The 19,949-nt window shown below is 39.3% G+C and overlaps 1 protein-coding gene across 4 annotated transcripts in view; it reads right to left on the reverse strand.

Annotated features, from left to right (window-relative positions):
• Positions 1 to 19,949, reverse strand: part of LOC123504010 (WD and tetratricopeptide repeats protein 1-like) — a 436,213-nt gene that overhangs the window by 138,498 nt on the left and 277,766 nt on the right. For all 4 annotated transcript variants that reach the window (XM_045254212.1, XM_045254209.1, XM_045254210.1 and 1 more), the window contains exon 8: positions 13,425 to 13,619. In XM_045254212.1, the coding sequence (XP_045110147.1) occupies positions 13,425 to 13,619 (195 nt within the window). The remainder of the gene's footprint in view (positions 1 to 13,424; positions 13,620 to 19,949) is intronic.

The raw sequence follows: 19,949 nt of genomic DNA on the forward strand, positions 1-19,949 counted from the left end.
AACCTTGTCCCCAAGAAAGGATTGTTTTGTAATGCATAAAGTGAAATCTTACATGGAATACCAAAAAATAAAGCAGAAATGAGATGAGCCACAGACGAAGCGGGAGCCTGGCGGCCACTCAGCCGCTTCTTCTTCTTGTGACCCTTTTGCTTGCATGTTACTTTCATCATGATGTTTATGTTTTCACTCCTCTATTGCCTGCTAGAATGGATATCATATCTTAGTATTCATATATGCTCATACCACGAGGATAACCTTGACTCCATGGCACTGAGTGATAGTGAATTACTAATGAAATACTGCGGTATTTCATTAATAATTCACTATCACTCAATGCCACGGAGTCAAGGTTATCCTCATGGCATGAGCGTATATGAATACTAAGATATGATATCCATTATAGCAGCCAATAGAGTGGAAACAAATATCAGGGGAAAGACAACACGCAGGCTAAAAGGGTCACAAGAAGAAGAAGAAGCAGCCGAGTCGCCGCGAGTCTCCCGCTTTGTCTGTGGCTCATCTCATCTCTGCCTTATTTTTTGGTATTCCATGTAAGATTTCACTTTGTGCATTACAAAACAATCCTTTCTTGGGAACAAGGTTTGTAAAAAGCTAATAGAAATGTTGTTTTGTGAACATAAATCAGAGAATGTGAGAAATTTGTCCATAGCTCCTTTAACTTCCAATGACTATGACATCATAAAAGTAGTGGTACACCGGTGGCCCAATATACTGCCAAACGTATATAAAATGTTTTCTTTTTTAACCCATGTGGTATGTTGGGGACCAGCCCAGAACGCATCCCCCCCCTATTTCCATTATTTCCTATGGGAAAATTACGTCCGCTTAACGAATTTTCGCTCTACGAACAGCTTTGACACCCCCTATCCTGTTTGTTAAGCGGAGTATTACTGTATATATATATATATATATATATATATATATATATATATATATATATATATATATATATTAGGGATCGACTGATTATCGGCGCCGATATTAAGCATTTTAATGCATATTGGCAATGGCCTTTTTTTTTATTTGATGGCCGATAAAAGATAAATTTAAAACTGGGTTATTTTTGCTCTGATGCAGCCGCTTCTCTGTCTGCTGTCACTACTCTCTCCAACATTGTCCCACCCACAGCACCATCCGATTGGTTACAAGCAGAGCCATGGTAACAGCCAATCAGCAGTGAAAGCTGTGCATGCATAGTGCTTATACACACGGTGGAGAACAAGGAATATACAAGAAGGAAGTTGTGGTGTGGGTTAAAGTTTGGAGGACAGTGGTGGTGCTGCCAACTGTTGGTAGTGAGCAATTTCATAAAAATGTTTTCAAGAGTAACTTATGAAAATTTCTCCCATGCTCTCCCCCCCCTCCCCAACCTCTTATTCTTTCCCGCTATTCTCTCGTGTTAATAAACTTATAAAGCAAATAAAACATGTTTAACGAAGGTTCATACAAACAAATTTCGTTAAAACGAAGGTTTCATTTTACTACCATCTGCTTGTTTAACAAACACCAAACTCGCTTTAACAAAGTTTTATCCAGGTAATTTTTTCCAAGTTTGAAAGCTCCGCCATATCACGCAAGCTGACAGGCTCTTGAATACACCAGGAGCAGCTGATACTAAGGCCTGCCTCAGGAGATATCCTGGGACACCTGTAGAATCAAGATCAAGATCAAGCCTCTCGTGGACAACACGCGTACCACTCACTCCCCTGTTCAAAACATAATAGCATCAGCAGCAGCTGACCACCAAAATACCTTGCAATGTGGCCTAGTGTTCCTAAGAAGACCAGGAAGTCTCTTACTCTTGAAAGTGAAGCTGGATATTATTCACAGACACGAGAGGCAAGAAAACTATAGCATTGCTCGCCACCATCTTGACTCCATCTACTGTCTATACTATTTTCAAGTCAGCAGACTCTATTAAGAAGGCTGGTGAGACCGTATCTTCCTTGAAAGCTAAAAGAACCACCTGAACTCGTGACTCTACAATGGATAAAATGGATAGTTTTGTGGAAATGTGGTACATAAGTTTTGTATGTGATACAATGATGCGCCCTTTGTTTATATTCCACAGGTTGCTGGTTAGTGTCTTTCCCGTTTCACTCTCCCTCCCTTCATAAATTTAAAATCATCAACATTATAAAGTTACATACATACATACATTAGTGTACATTATATATAATGACTGAAATTAAACTGCATAAATGTTTAACTTCATAATTTTTACTTTCATTAAATCTTCCAGTGTACTATGATGCACTCTCGCTTTGTTTACTCTCAATGGAAGTTCAAGTCAGGGGTAGACTTGTTATAATCGGTTTGCTTAACGAAGTTTCGCTTAACGAAGTGTATTTTAGGAACGTAACCCCTTCATTAAGCGGGGGTTGCCTGTATATAAATGTATATATATATATATATATATATATATATATATATATATATATATATATATATATAGTAAAGTCCTGGGTTATGTCGGTCTTGAGTTATGTCAAACTCGTAGTTACGTCAGTCCACTATAAAGCAATTTAAGATTAAGAAAATTGAAAATTTATAAATCGTAAAGCGCGGGATTTATTGTTATTGTTGGCCGCCAGGCGTCACTAGTGGTTACCCGCCACACCGCCCGCCTCACGCTTGAATACAATAACACCCTTCCTCAGTTCCACCACACCGTCACCCCAGGCAAGTGTTATCCTACTTCTGCGTTTACTGACTCAAGTTCTTAGTATCTTGCTCAATGGCACCAAAGAGAAAACTCCTTAGTGACAGCAGTGATAGTAAGAAAAGGAAAACCATGACGCTACAAGAAAAAGAGGACATAATTAAAAGACATGAGAAGGGAGTCAGCAGCTGTGTGTGAGGGAGTGAAGAAGAAAATGGGAAGCCCGTTACCATGACAATGGGGAGGTTGACGACCTTGAGGGCTCGCGCACCCATCACAACAATAACAACTCCGGAGCCTTTACCTGGACCACACGACACTTGCAGCTCACTTGCACCGTCTGTGCCTGTCTGCTGATCCCTATTGTCCTTTCCTATTCCATTTCCTGCTCCGATGCCCACGCTTCTACTCCCACTGCACTGCACTACGCTCCTAGCTGTCCACCCTGGGCGTCACAACATTCGACCTGCCCACCCTCCTGGCGGCCTCAGGCGTCCACCCCTCTTGGCAACCTGCAGTCCTTCACATTCACGGCCCTAATCAACAACAAAAACAAACTTGTGTTTCATATTCCTACATAGTTCTAAATAATATAACAATATAACCTTTAACTTACCCGAATGACCATAAACAATGATTGGTTGAAAACTCGATAATATACTTTGAAATGTTCGGAAACTTGAGTTATGTACAAAATCAACTTACGTCATGTTTAAGGAACGTAACTCTGACGTAAACCGAGACCTTACTGTGTATATACATATATATATATATATATATATATATATATATATATATATATATATATATATATATATATATATATATATATATATATATATATATATATATATATATATATATATATATATATATATATATATATATATATAGTCGGCGCCTCTCGACGTGATCACGGTTGCGAGCGCGCAGCAAATTTGCGTATTTGTCATTTCTTCACTGCAGCACCCTGAGAAACTAACCAGGGGCAAAATGACTACATGGCAACTTGATCGACTTCAACCCGTCACTTTAGGCCACAGTAGCGGTTAGTTTTGAATATGGTTGACTGATAAGGACACGTGCCTTCTCTTACGTGCCGCTGCCACTACTCCGTCCGCGACCCTGTGTTGCAAATGCAAATTGTGTTGCTGAAAGTTTACCGCAGTGTCCAAAGCTTACACAAGTGAATATGATATTGTGGAAGTGATTAAGGCCTATAGATAAGGGCGAAAAAACCAAGGAAATTAGTCTTGAAACATGTGTGAACCCAGGGACAGTCTGCCGCCTTGTGTCCTTGAATCCAGCACTTCTCCAGGAAGTCAGTGTAAGGACAATACAGAAAAATATCCAGAAAAAATTAGAATTTAAGAAATAGCGTGCTCGCAATAAGCCTTTTGTTTCCGAGGCACAACGAAAAAACAGCACATGGATTGTAGATGAGTGGAGGAGAGTTGTGTGGACTGATGAATCAGCATTCAGAGTCAGTGACATAAAAGGCAAGATGGTGTGGCGTCGGAAAGGATCAGACCCATATCATCCAAAGTTTACCGCCAAGTCTACTTAACACCCTCCCACCCTTATGGTGTGGGGTGCATTCTCATATAGGGGCGTGGCTGAGCTGCATGTCTTCCCTAAAGGCCAGTCAGTCACCAAGGACGTCTACTGCAGTCTTTTAGATATTCATCTAGCTGACTGTTTTGCAGCGATTGGTGCTGACGTGCTGCAGCAGGACGGCGCCCCACGCCACACCACACACACCGTCAAGGAATGGTTTGCTGCAAGTGAGGTAGAGTGCATTTTTGACTGGCCGGCCAACAGTTCAGACATATCACCCATTGAGAACCTCTGGGCTATCGTAAATGGAAAGCTGAGAAATGAAGACACCTCCACACTGCCAAAATTAGAGAGAGCACTTCGTCAAGCTTGGAGCAGCATACCACGAGAAATGGTGATGAAGCTCGTGGATTCTCTCCCTAATCGTTTGAAGGAAGTGAAAAAATGAAAAGGATACCCCATTAGTAAATAAAAGGTAAGTTAATAAGTATCCTCAACAATTTATGTTTCATTCTGTCTCGTAGTTTGACCATTTCTTATCAATCGAAATCATAATGTGTATATTGTTTAGCGCGCGATCACATTGAGAGGCGCCGACTGTACATATATATATATATATATATATATATATATATATATATATATATATATATATATATATATATATATATATATATATATATATATATATATATATATATATATATATATATATATATATATATATATATATATATATATATATATATATATATATATATATATATATATATATATATATATATATATATATATATATATATATATATATATATATATATATATATATATATATATATATATATATATATATATATATATATATATATATATATATATATATATATATATATATATATTTTTTTTTTTTTTTACGTATATATATATATATATATATATATATATATATATATATATATATATTTTTTTTTTTTTTTTTACGGGAAGAGGGCCAGCCAAGGGCAAAAAAAAAGAAAGTTAGAAAAAGGCCCACTTGAGGGCTGGCTCTCCAAAGAGTTCAAAAGTGCCAAAACCGTCAGCCAGAATTAGGGGAGCAAATGCCTCGATACCTCCCTCTTAAAAGAAGACAAGTTGTAGGAATTCGGAAATACAGATGCAGGGAGGGAGTTCCAGAGTTTACCAGTGAAAGGGATGAATGATTGAGCGTACTGGTTAACTCTTGCATTAGAGAGTTGGACAGAATAGGGATGAGAGGAAGAAGAAAGCCTTGTGCAGCGTGGCCGCAGGAAAAGGGGAGGCATGCAGTTAGCAAGATCAGTAGAACAGTTACCATGAAAATAGCGATAAAATATAGAAAGGGATGCAACATTTCGGCGGTGAGAAAGAGACTGAAGACAGTTAGTCAGAGGAGGGGAGTTGATGAGACGAAAAGCTTTCGATTCCACCCTATCAAGCAAAGCTGTGTGACTCAAACCCCCCCAAACATGCGAAGAGTACTCCATACAGGGACGGATAAGGCCCTTATACAGAGTAAGCAGTTGAGGGGCGAGAAAAACTGTCAGAGACGCCTCAGAACACCTAATTTCATAAAAGCTGTTTTAGCAAGAGATGAGATGTGAAGTTTCCAGTTAAGATTATGAGCAAAGGACAGACCGAGGATATTCATTGTGGAAGAGGGAGACAGTTGAGTGTCATTGTGGAAGAGGGAGACAGTTGAGTGTCATTGAAGAAGAGGGGACAGTTGTCTGGAAGGTTGTGTTGAGTTGATAGATGGAGGAATTGAGTTTTTGAGGCATTGAAAACTACTAGATTTTCTCTGCCCCGATCGGAAATCTTAGAAAGATCGGAAGTCAGGCGTTCCGTGGCGTCCCCGCGTGATCTGTTAATTTCCTGAAGGGTTGGACGTCTCTGAAAGAATGTGGAAAGATGTAGGGTGGTATCATCAGCGTAGGAGTGGATAGGGCAAGAAGTTTGGTTAAGAAGGTCATTAATGAATAATAGAAAGAGAGTGGGTGACAGGACAGAACCCTGAGGAACACCACTATTAATAGGTTTAGGAGAAGAACAGTAGCCGTCTACCACAGCAGCAATAGAGCAGTTGGAAAGGAAACTTGAGATAAAGTTGCAGAGAGAAGGATAGAAGCCGTAGGAGGGCAGTTTTGAAATCAAAGCTTTATGCCAGACTCTATCAAAAGCTTTTGATATGTCTAACGCAACAGCAAAAGTTTCACCGAAATCTCTAAAAGAGGATGACCAAGACTCAGTAAGGAAAGCCAGAAGATCACCAGTAGAGCGACCTTGACGGAAGCCATACTGGCGATCAGACAGAAGATTGTGAAGTGACAGATGTTTGAGAATCTTCCTATTCAGGATAGATTCAAAAACTTTAGACAAGCAAGAGATTAAAGCTATAGGACGGTAGTTTGAGGGGTTAGAACGGTCACCCTTTTAGGAACAGGCTGAATGTAGGCGAACTTCCAGCAGGAAGGAAAGGTACAAGTCGATAGACAAAGTTGGAAGAGTTTGGCCAGGCAAGGTGCAAGCACAGAAGCACAGTTTTGAGAACAATAGGAGGGACCCCATCAGGTCCATAAGCCTTCTGAGGGTTTAGGCCAGCAAGGGCATGGAAAACATCATTACGAAGAATTTTGATTGTAGACATGAAATAGTCAGAGGGAGGAGGAGAGGAGGACAAGCCCAGAATTGTCCAAGGTGGAGTTGTGAGCAAAGGTTTGAGAAAAGAGTTCAGCTTTAGAGACAGAAGAGATGGCAGTGGTGCCATCAGGATGAAATAAAGGAGGAAAGATGAAGAAGTGAAGTTATTTGAGATGTTTTTGGCTAGATGCCAGAAGTCACGAGGAGAGTTTGAGTTTGAAAGATTTTGACATTTCCTATTTATGAAAGAGTGTTTGGCAAGTTGAAGAACAGACTTGGCATGATTCCGGCAGAGATATAAAGTGCATGAGATTCAGGAGATGGAAGGCTCAAGTACCTTTTGTGGGCAACCTCTCTATCATGTATAGCACGAGAACAGGCTGAGTTAAACCAAGGTTTAGAAGGTTTAGGTTGAGAAAAGAATGAGGAATGTACGCCTCCATGCCAGATACTAACACCTCTGTTATGCGTTCAGCACAAAGAGATGGGTCTCTGACACGGAAGCAATAATCATTCCAGGAAAATCAGCATAATACCTCCTCAGGTCCCCCAACTGGCAGAGGCAAACGCCAGAGGCACCTTCGCTTTGGGGATCCTGCGGAGGGATTGGAAAAATAGGACAAGATACAGAAATGAGATTGTGATCGGAGGAGCCCAATGGAGATGAAAGGGTGACAGCATAAGCAGAAGGGTTAGAGGTGAGGAAGAGATCAAGAATGTTGGGCGTGTCTCCAAGACGGTCAGGAATACGAGTAGGGTGTTGCAGCAGTTGCTCTAGGTCATGGAGGATAGCAAAGTTGAAGGCTAGTTCACCAGGGTGGTCAGTGAAGGGAGAGGAAAGCCAAAAGCTGGTGGTGAACATTGAAATCTCCGAGAATGGAAATCTCAGCGAAAGGGACAGAATGTGCTCCACTTTAGAAGTTAAGTAATCGAAGAAATTACTATAGTCAGAAGAGTTAGGGGAGAGATAAACAGCACAGATGAATTTAGTATGAGAGTGACTGTTAAGTCGTAGCCAGATGATGGAAAATTCGGAAGACTCAAGAGCGTGGGCACGAGAGCAAGTTAAGTCGTTGCGTACATAGACGCAACATCCAGCTTTGGAATGAAAATGAGAATAGAGAAAGTAGGAGGGAACAGAGAAGGGGCTATTGTCAGTTGCCTCAGACAGCTGTGTTTCGGTGAGGAAAAGAAGATGAGGTTTAGTAGAGGAGAGGTGGTATTCCACAGATTGAAAATTAGATCTAAGACCGCGAATGTTGCAGAAGTTAATGTAGAAAAAGTTGAGGGAGGTGTCAAGGCATTTGTGGTCTTCAACAGGAGAGGTGTCCAACCTGGGGACATTTTTGGTCCCCTCCCCAGAGGAGGACTCCGAGGCATTGTTTATTTCAGGTCCCATTTTTTCTTTTAAATTTGATTTGGAGTGAAGAGTGTATGTGTGGTAAGTGCATGTAGTTTTGTGTGAAGAAGGAGAGCTGTCTTTAGAGGGTATGTTGATATAAGATAAATACAATGTTTATTGTATGCATGATATAAATGAAGTTTATTGCTTAAAATAATTTAACCCGCAAAACATGGGACACAATGATAGATGTTCATCACGCAAGGCACGGGGCACGTCAATAGACCTTTAGGCTTTTTATGGCTATATTTTGGTTTCCTTGTGAGCTGGCAACACTCATCAGGAGTAAACATATGCTCTACGTCACTGTGTCACCAACAATAAATGGTAGGAGCGATCGACAGTGATTTCATTGTGTCTGATTCCGGCACCTCTCCCGCGCGTGTTACTTCTATACCTCGGGTCTTTCGCCATGTTATGGGGAGACAACTTTTGAATGAGAGTGGTATCAGAACAGGAGAGAGAGAGAGAGAGAGAGAGAGAGAGAGAGAGAGAGAGAGAGAGAGAGAGAGAGAGAGAGAGAGAGAGAGAGAGAGAGAGAGAGAGAGAGAGAGAGAGAGAGAGAGGATACAAGAGGCCCATTTTCTCTCACTCTAGCCAAGGCCGCTGAACCCGATCGGATGCAAGGCCACGTAAACCGATGATACTACCTCATTCAACCTGTGATATTTTGGTAACCATGACATCTAGAGACTTCTGGTTTTTTGCATTACAAAGAGGAAGAGTTGCTTGTGGGCAGAAAACCATTTGTACTCACTCATTTATTGAATTTCTAAGTGTAATCAGTGTGTGAATACAGACTATTTTGTGTGTTTCTCGCCAAACTTTAACTTTTGCGACCCGTGATCTTGAGTTCACAAAACTTAATAAAAAATACACACTGCGGAGGAGCACAGACACATACATGCACAAAGGATGAACAACGATACACAACGCGGGGTGAATGTTCGAGTGGATACGGGTAGCCGAGCGATTGCTGCACCACCTGCTGATGGCTAATCGTATCTTAAAAATATTGTCGTTTTTCAAGGCGCAAATTATATAAAAAATTTTGTCGTATATAAAATAAAATTGTATGTTAGGGTGATCGTATGTCAAAGTACCATTGTGTATATATATATATACAGGCAAACCCCGCTTAACAAAGGGGTTATGTTCATAAAAACCCTTCGTTAAGCGAATTTTTGTCAAGCAAACTAATTGTAACAAGTTTAACCCATGATTTGAGCTTCCATTGAGAGTAAACAAAGTGAGAGTGCATCATAGTACAGTAAAAGTTTTAATGAAAGTAAAAATTATGAAGTTAAAAATTTAAGCAGTTTAATTTAAGACTAAGTCATTATAATGTACACTAATGTATGTATGTAAGTAACTTTATGATGTTGATGATCTTAAATTTATGACGGGAGGGAGAGTGGAGTGGGAAATATGCTTGCTGGCAACCTGTGGAATGTAAACAAAGGACGCATCATTGTACCGCATACAAAACTTATGTACCACATTTCCACAAGGCTTTCAATTCTATCCATTGCAGAGTCACGAGTTCAGGTGGTTCTTTTAGCTTACAAGGAAAATATGGTCTCACCAACCTTCTTAATAGAGTCTGCTGACTTGAAAATGGTAGACAGTAGATGGAATCAAGCCATGGTGGGAAGCAATACTATTAGTTTTCTCACCTCTCTCGTGTCTGTGAATAATATCCAGCTTCACTTTGAGAGTAAGAGACTTCCTGGTCTTCTTAGCAACACTAGGCGACATTGCAGGGCGTTTTGGTGGCATGTAGAGGGAGGGAAGACGAGCTGCTGCTGACGCTGTTATTGTTTTGAACTAGGGGAGTGAATGGTGCGCATTTTGTCTATGAGAAACCTGGTATAATCAAAAGCCTGTCGGCTTGCGTGATACGGCGAGGCTTTCAAACTTGGAAAAAATTACCTGGATAAAATTTCATTAACCCCTTCAATACGGTGACGCCTATGTAGGCGTCATGAAGCCCCAGTAGCATATACGGTGACGCCTACGTGGGCGTCATATTTCTTTTCTGAGCTTTCTTCAGTTCAGTTGTCCCGTATAATGTGTTGGATACCAACTACACACGCCGTATGGTGTCCTTAAAATCCTAGTGCTCCTCCCACCATCCTTGTCTCCACCAATCACTAAAGATAAGCTACATGCATCCCGCCTTGTGTCTAAAATTACCCAATGGCATAGACTGTTCCCATCTCTCTCTCTCTCTCTCTCTCTCTCCCCATCTCCCTTTCTTCCCTCCCCATCTCCCTTCCCTCCCTCCCCCTCTCCCTCTCGAAAGATAAGTTACATGCCCCGCCTTGTAACATTCGTGAAAACACACACACACACACACACACACACACACACACACACACACACACAAACACAAAACAAAACAACAAATTTTCTAATCTCTCTCTCTCTCTCCTCCTTCGTTTCCTCTCCTTCCCTCCTCCCCTCTTCCTCTCGAAGATAAGCTACATGCGTCCGCTTGTGTCTAAAATATTAGCAAATGTCACTCTCTCTCTCTCTCTCTTTCTCTGAAGAGAGAAGCGTCCACTTTCCTCTTCGAAGGCAATATAGTAACTAAAAAATAGCAGCATAATACACAAAGATGACAAGTATGACAAGCTTGCATGAGTTTCCCACGCTCGAGCGCGCGGCACTACCACCCGTATATCATACAGGCGGGCTTTTTTAACATCCGGCGCGAAGGGGTTAAAGCGAGTTTAGTGTTCGTTAAATGAGCAGATGGTAGTAAAATGAAACGTTCGTTGTAGCGAAATTTCGTTGGGTGAACGTTCTTTAAGCGGTGGTTGCCTGTGTATATATATATATATATATATATATATATATATATATATATATATATATATATATATATATATATATAATGATTGTTCAGTGCAATGACATAAAATTTTGGTTTTATCCAAACAGGAGGCTGAATGTCATCTTGTAAGCAGTAAGAAAGCTATCAGGTAAGTAAAGTATTTTGTCTCATTTGAAAATGGTGCTGGTACCAGTTGTGTATATATCATTGTTATGGTACAGTTAATCCTTGATTTAAGAAAAGTGAAAGCCCGTCCATTGATTGAACACTCCTAAAAAGTTCACTGCATCTTGTACAGTTACTAGAGTCACATTTCTCCATCTTTTCTTAGTTGCTTTATGTGTCTTTCACCTTGGGAGTGGTTTTCTGAAGTGGTTATGTGGTAGTAAATACAGAAAAATTAACGTACTTGTGCTTGATGAAATTGTCCTAACATTTAGAGAAAGAGACATGATGTCAGTAATTGCATGATATCTGTTTCACAAAAATCCATCAAATTGTTAAATTGAGGGTTAAATGTACTTTGTTTTAATGTACCTATGCTAGATGAAATTATCCTAACATTTGGAAAAAGGGACATGATGTCAATAGCTGCATGATATTTGTTTCACAAAAATTCATTAGAATGTTAAAATTGAGGGTTGAATGTTCTTTGCTTGCACTTATTATAGTCTTGTCTTTTTAAAACTAGGACTGATCCACTTCAAGGTGAAGAGGATGAATAAAAACCGAGATCTGATGATCAATCAGGTTTACATTGGGGAATTATGATATGGTTCAAGTTCCTCATTACCATCAAATCACAATCAAAATCAAATAATTTGTTCTCTGCCTCAGTGTAAGTTTGCAGCTTAAAAAAAAAAAAAATAAATAAATAAAAAAAAAAATTACAACTTAAAATTTTTTAAAACTTGTATTTACAAAGTTGTATTTACCTAACTGTGTTCACATTTTGATGTCTGGGTCCTCATCTTGTACACCATAATCATGATGTTCAGTACTATACTCACATTCTACCCCTGCTAATAGATGACCTGACAAAAATACCTCTGGAAAGTCAGACTTGAATTCTTGAGTAAACATTTCCACTTTTACAAGCCTTGCATTGTTGGAAATTGTTAGACTTTTCTCCTTGACACACAAAGAATGTTTACCTCCATTCTTGCCAGGTATCTACATCTAAATTGTTTTCACCATATTTGCATATACAATACAATGCATTTCAATGCTGTATGGCAGTACAAATCTCACTCCTGTATTATAATGGCTATTCTATCAGTTTGATTTTCCAGAAAATAACTGTTCACACCACAAGTATTGATATCCTTCACATTATCCTCTGGTTCTTTCCCTGTTTATGGGTGTTTTGGTTTACAGCTATGTACACTAAGGCTTTCTGTTTTTGTACTTCCTTTAGTACTGTACATAACAGTGTTACATAATGATATGGTAACTAAATAGCTTGGGTAATCCTTCTTACTATGATGATATTTTTTTCAATAATGCCTAGTTATCTGTATACTATGATATCTCAGATACTTTTCAAACTTACAACCAACAGGTACATTAAAGTCTTGGAGAAAATATCAGAATTAGAGTTTTAGTTTATTTATCTGTCATCCACACATTAGTCAGCTGCTGTGATCTCTCTCCCTCTCTCTTTCTCTCTCCCTTAGTGTGGAAGTTTCATTATCTTCCTTGGCCCAACAACATTCAAGCAGAAATGCATAACTAGCAATTTACACTAGCAGGCTCTCTCTCTCTCTCTCTCTCTCTCTCTCTCTCTCTCTCTCTCTCTCTGTGGCAATGTCATTATCCTCACTTGTCCAACAACATTCAAACAAATGCATAATTAGCAGTCTCCTTCAGCAGGCTGTGGGTCCAATCAACCATAAGTGTCAATCCGGCAACCCCCACAGGAACAAAGTGAGTTACAATGGTATCTAGCATGCTTTTTTTCGATTGTTTATTGTATCATATGTGTATTGTGTATTCATCTGCATAGCCACTCACAAATTATAGATTCGTGAGAGAAAAAAGCTGCCCTGATGGTCCCCCACAAATTGGTTAGTGTCTGATCAGTCTGTTATTGAGCAAAATCCATTACAGCAAGCCCCGTTATCACAAGATGCCACTGTATTTTCTATTTCATACATTCATAAAAAAAATTTAGTTTTGATCTAAGTTTGAAATTGCTCCTTAATTCTTACAGGGAAGTATATCAAAATAATTGGTACATAAAAAGTATTAAAAAAAATTTACATACCAACAAGTATGTACTTACTAACCTTTAGAGTGAAGCTTTGTGGCACTTGGGGCTGCATAGTGTCTAGGGTATTGAGGGTTTGCCATGTGGAAGAGGTAGATATGTTCTCCTCCAAGATTAGCCAAGAGCTGTGTCCCATCTGCACTGTATGTCAAGTATGTAGTTGAGAGACTCCTTCCTTGGCGGTGGAATTCTCGCAACCTATCAGGCAAGTGCCCTTGAGGAATAGATTGATGAATAATATTTCACTATGAACGTGAATAATAAAAATTATTATTATGAATTTTTTTTTATGCAAGAGGGAAGACTGACAAGGGAGGAAAAAAAAAAAAAAAAAAAAAAAAAAAAAAAAAAAAAAAAAAATGGAACTGTAGTTTCCCTATAAGATCTGAAAGAGTCAGCCAAAAGCCTGGGACAAATGTCTTGACACCTCTCTCTTAAAAGAAGTCAAGTCAAAGGAAGATGGAAATACAGAAGCAGGTAAGGAGTTCCAGAATTTACCAGTGAAAGGTATGAATGATTGAGAAAACTGATTAACTTCTGTATTTGAGGGTTGGACAGAATAGGGATGAGAGGAAGAAGAAAGCCTTTTGCAGTGAGGCTGCAGGAGGAGGGAGGCATGCAGTTAGCAAGATCAGTAGAACAGTTAACATGAAAATAGCCATAAAAGATAGAAAGAGATGCAACATTTCGGCAGTGAGAAAGAGGCTGAAGACAGTTAGTCAGAGGAGGGGAGTTAATGAGACAAAAAGCTTTTCATTCATTCCACCCTATATAATAAAGCTGTGTGAGTGGAACCCTCCTAAACATGTGAAGAGTACTCCATACAAGGACGGATACGGCCCTTGTACAGAGTTAGCAGTTGGAGGGGCGAGAAAAACTGGCGGAGATGCCGCAAAATGCCTAACTTCATAGATGCTGTTTTAGCAAGAGATGAAATGTGAAGTTTCCAGTTAAGATTATGAGTAAAGGACAGACTAGGGATATTCAGTGTAGAAGCAGGATAACAGTTGAGTGTCACTGAAGAAGAAAGGATAGCTGTCTGGAATGTTGTGTCAAGTTGATAGGTGGACAAATTGAGTTTTTTTGAGGCACTGAACACTACTAAGTTTTCTCTGCCCCAATCAGAAATCTTAGAAAGATCAGAAGTCATGAGTTCTGTGGCATCCCTGCATGATCTGTTGACTTCCTGAAGGGTTGGTCGTCTCTGAATGGACATGGAAAGATGTAGGGTGGTATCATCAGCATAGGAGTGGATAGGGCAAGAAGTTTGGTTAAGGTCATTAATGAATAGAAAGAATGGGTGATGGGACAGAACCCTGCGAAACACCACTATTAATAGATTTAGGAGAAGAACAGTGGCCATCTACCACAGCAGCAATAGAAAGGTCAGAAAGGAAACTTGAGATAAAGTTGCAGAGAGAAGGATAAAAACCATAGGAGGGCAGTTTTGAAATCAAAGCTTTGTGCCAGACTCTAGCAAAAGCTCTTCATATGTCTAACAAAAATTTCACCAAAATCTCTAAAAGAGGATGACCAAGACTCAGTAAGGAAAGCCAGAAGATCACCAGTAGAGCGACCTTGACGGAAGCCATACTGGCGATCAGACAGAAGATTGTGAAGTGACAGATGTTTGAGAATCTTCCATTCAGGATAGATTAAAAAACTTTAGGCAAGCAAGAGATTAAAGATATAGTAAAGTAGATAGAGGGATTAAAATGGTCACCATTTTTAGGAACAGGCTGAATGTAGGCAAACTTCCAGCAAGAAGGAAAGGTAGAAGTGGATAGGCATAGTTGAAAGAGTTTGGCCAGGCAAGGTGAAATCACGGAAGCACAGTTTTTTGAGAACAATAGGACAGGCCCCATCAGGTCCATAAGCTTTCTGTTGGTTTAGGCCAACGAGGGCATGGAAAACATCATTACAAAGAACTTTAATTGTAGGTATGAAATAGTCAGAGGGAGCAGGAGAGGGAGCAACAAGCCCAGAATCATCCAAAATGGAGTTGTGAGCAAAGGTTTGAGAGAAGAGTTCAGCTTTAGAGACAGAAGAGATGGCAGTGGTGCCATCAGGATGAAATAAAGGAGGGAAAAATGAAGAAGTAAAGTTATTGGAGATGATTTTTGGCTAAATGCCAGAAGTCATGAGGGGAGCTGGAGTTTGAAAGTTTCTGACATTTTCTATCTATGAAGGAGTGTTTGGCAAGTTGAAGAACAGACTTGGCATGATGCTAGGCAGAAATAGAAAGTCCATGAGATTCAGGAGATGGAAGGCTCATGTACCTTTTGTGGGCAACCTCTCTATCATGTATAGCACAAGAACAGGCTGTGTTAAACCAAGGTTTAGAAGGTTTAGGTTGAGAGAAAGGATGAGGAATGTAAGCCTCCATGCCAGACACTATCACCTCTGTTATGCATTCAGCACAATGAAATGGGTCTCTGACACAGAAACAGTAATCGTTCCAGGGAAAATCAGCATAATCCCTCCTCAGGTTTCTCCAAATGGCAGAGGCAAAATGCCAGAGGCATCTCTGCTTTGGGGGATCCTGAGGAGGAATTGGAGAAATAGAGCAAGATACAGAAATGAGATTGTGATCGGAGGAGCCCAACGGAAAAGATAGAGTAACAGCATAAGCAGTAGGATTAGAGGTAAGGAAAAGATAAAAAAATGTTGGGCTTGTCTCCAAGATGGTCAGGAATATGAATAGGGCCTTGCACCAATTGCTCTAGGTCATGGAGGATAGCAAAGTTGAAGGCTAGAACACCAGAATGGTCAGTGAAAGGAGAGGAAAGCCAAAGCCATATTATTTTGGGTGCCAGATTTGTTTTCTCTTTTTTTTACCTATGGTTAAGTAATACTCGTGATCCTGTTCATTTTTTCTATTTGTCCTTTCTTAAATTAATCCTAAAATTCAATTCACTAGTCTTCTGGCAGTTCAGATCCCATTCAATGAAAATTTTGTAAATAAATTTAGACTAACTGGTGAAATTGTTATTTTCTGAGGGCCTTTCAACCTGGATAAGTAAACATTTATGTGATAAACCCCATTATGAAATAACAGGTTAGCTAGTAGGGATTGGGGTCTGTGACAGTAGGAGCAATGGGTAATGCTGGACAATGGAGCGAGAAGGTTCACTATGGTAAATACATTGGAAGAGTCAGACCGGTACAGGGGGAAGATGAACCATTGTTGCTTGGCCTAGTATTCACAAAGAAGCCAGAGCCACCACCAATCATACAATATCTTAGTCATATGAAAAGAAGTGATCATGTAACATTAGAGATGGAAATACAGGAAGAGGATGGGATAAGATATAGAGAAGACTACAAAAAAGAGGTTAAATTATGCAAGAGCAAATTTTGAAAAGTTAAAAAAATTTTTTGCTGATACTAAATGGAGGAGCATTATGAGTGGCAGGACAGTACAAGAGGAAATATGAAATATTCCTACAGAAATATAACGAAGGAGTGAAGAAAAGTATACATGCTTGGTACAATGCCAGATGCATAGAAGCTAAAAGGCCAAAAGATAAAGTTTGGAAGAAACTCAAAAAGCAGAGAAATGAAAATAACAGACAGCAGTATAAGGATGTGATAAATTAATATATTAGATTAAGGAGAGAGGATGAAAGAAACTTTGAGAAAGATGTGAAGCGAAAAAGCAAAGATGAAGCCAAGCTTTTTTACAAATTTACAAATGGTAAGATGAGGAAAAAGGAAACAATAGAAAAATAATTAAGGGAGGGAAGACATACCAAATAGCAAAGGAAACAAGTGAAATAATGAATGAGAGTTTCAACACTGTATTCACTGAAGAAGAGGAATCACCAGAACCAAATAGGACATTGCACTGCCGAGGATTGCAGGAAATCATAATGCACAAAGAAGATAATGGAAGATTGCTAGATAATTTGGATGTCAGAAAAGCAATGAGGCTGGATGGCGTATAAGGCTGGGCACTAAAAGAATGTATAGAGCAGCTGTTAGATCCAATTTGGCAAATGGCTACAAGTTCATTAAAAGAAGGGAGAGCACCACTAGAATGGAAGAGAGCCAATATAATCCTTATATTCAAAGGAGGAAAGTCAACTGAGCCATTGAATTACAGACCAGTGTCACTTACAAGTGTTGTGGGGAAGTTATGTGAAATAGTTATCAAAGAAAAAATGGATTTAATATATGGAAGAAGAACAAGTTATATCGAACAGACAATTTGGGTTCAGGACAGGACGGTCACATGTGTCAAACTAATTAAATTTCTTCTCAAGAGTAAGAGAAGAACTGGAAAGCAGAGATACCTGGACATAAAAAGGCTTTTAATAAAGTCCCTTATGGTAGATTACTTTGGAAGTTAGAGAGCACAGGAGGACAGAGAGATGAAAACTTTGATCAGAGATACATACTCATCTTGGGGTAAAGTAACAAGTGGAGTGCCACAAGGGTCAGTGTTAGCCCCCATTATGTTCCAGGTATACATAAATGACATACAAAATGGGGGTAAACAGTTATATTATTTATTTGTTGATGCAAAATTGCTAAGAGTAATCAAAACCCAGGAGGTCTGTTTGCTGCTGCAGGAAGATATAAACAAAATCTACGAGTGAAGAAAGAAGTGTAAACTAGAGTTTAATGCCAAGAAATGTCACTTAAAGGAACTAGGAAAGAGCAAAAGAAGACTGGTATGGAACTGTCTGATGGGAGAGGAACAAATAATGAAAACTAAAGAGGAAAAAGATCTGGGAGTGGTTATACAGGAAAATCTGAACCCTGAAAAGCACATAAGTAAGATATTTGGATTAGCATATAAAATGTTGACTAATTTTAGAGTGGCATTTCAATTCATGGGCAAAGATATGATGAAATAAATCATCACGAGCATGATACGTCCTAAGCTGGATTATGCAGCAGTGGTGTGGCCACTGAGCTCTAAAAAAGATATAAAAAGAATAGAATGGATTCAGAAGATAGCTACAAAGATGGAGCTGGAACTAATGGACTGAACATATGAAGAAAGGCTGAAGGAAATAGGAATGCTGACCTTAGAAGATAGAAGAGAATGAGGAGACCTAATAACAATGTATAAAATAATAAATGGCAGACATGGTGCTGGTGACAAAAAAAAGCATGAAGGACAAGAGCACATGTAAAGAAGATCAGGATGATGCAGTGTCTGAAGGATATTAGAAAATACAGCTTTCCACATAGAATGATGGAAAAGTGAAATGCATTGAGTGATGAAGTTGTTACAGCACATAATGTGCATAACTTTAAAGAAAAAATGGATAAATGGGGACATGGAGACAGGACACTATGAGCCCCACTCAAATCTTGTACTATGAAACTAGGTAAATAAACACTGAGAACGGCAGTGCTCAGAGAACGTGTTGCAAGGAGCTCCCAGAGGAACACACTCCAACAGGTGTTTGAAAAAGACCTAGACTGTATGTACAGGGGGGAATGGGGCCATAGGGTTTTCCTGTTTCTAAAAAAGCATGATTTGGGTGCTGTTTGGAGTGAAAAATGGAGGGAGAGGAAAAAGTTGGGGGCACTGCCATGTATAGAAAACCCAAGATTTATTGAAACACCAATTGGACTGAAACGACTGGGTGAAGATAACAATAACAAGGAGTTATCTGGATTTAGGGAGGAAAGAGGTAATAAAAGAAGGATAATGAGTGTGGAAAAAGAGATGAAATATATGAAGAAAGTGATTTCAGGTATCAGGGAAAAACAAGGTAAGTTAATAAAAGAAAACAAAGAACTAAAATTGAGATTAAAAGAATGTGAGAAAGTAACAGAAATAAACCAGGGGATAAAAGAGGAGATAAAGAAACAAAATAGTATACTAATGGCTTCAGAGTCCCTTTCCGGGCGAGGGACCAAAAATGTCCCAAGGTCGGACTGCTCTCAGTGGCAACCTAAAATGTCTTGACACCTCCCTCAATTTTTTTTTATTAACTTCTGCAACATTCATGGTCTTAGATCTAATTTTTTAATCTGTAGAACACCACCTCTCCTCTACTAAATCTCATCTTCTCTTTCTCAACAAAATACAGCTGTCTGATGCAATTGACAGTAGACCCTTCTCTATTCCCTCCTACTTTCTCTATCTTCATTTTGGTTCCAAAGCTGGATGTTACATCTAGATGCGCAACGACTTAACTTCCTCTTATGCCCATGTTCTTGAATCTTCCAAGTTTTCCACCATCTGGCTTCAACTCAATAGTCACTCTCAAACTAAATTCATCTGTGCTGTCGATCTCTCCCCTAACTCCTCTGAGTACAGTAAATTATTTTACTATTTAACTTCTGTCCTTCTATCCTTTTGCAAAGATCTCCATCCTTGGAGATTTCAATATTCATCACCAACATTGGCTTTCCTCTCCCTTCACTGGCCATCCTGGTGAATTACCCTTCAACTTTGCTATCCTCCATGACCTAGAGCAATTGGTGCAACGCCCTACTCATATTCCTGACCATCTTGGAGATAAGCCCAACATTCTTGATCTTTTCCTTACTTCTAATCCTACTGCTTATGCTGTCATCC

This window comes from Portunus trituberculatus, chromosome 15 (genome assembly GCF_017591435.1).
Source record: "Portunus trituberculatus isolate SZX2019 chromosome 15, ASM1759143v1, whole genome shotgun sequence".
Lineage (NCBI taxonomy): Eukaryota > Metazoa > Arthropoda > Malacostraca > Decapoda > Portunidae > Portunus > Portunus trituberculatus.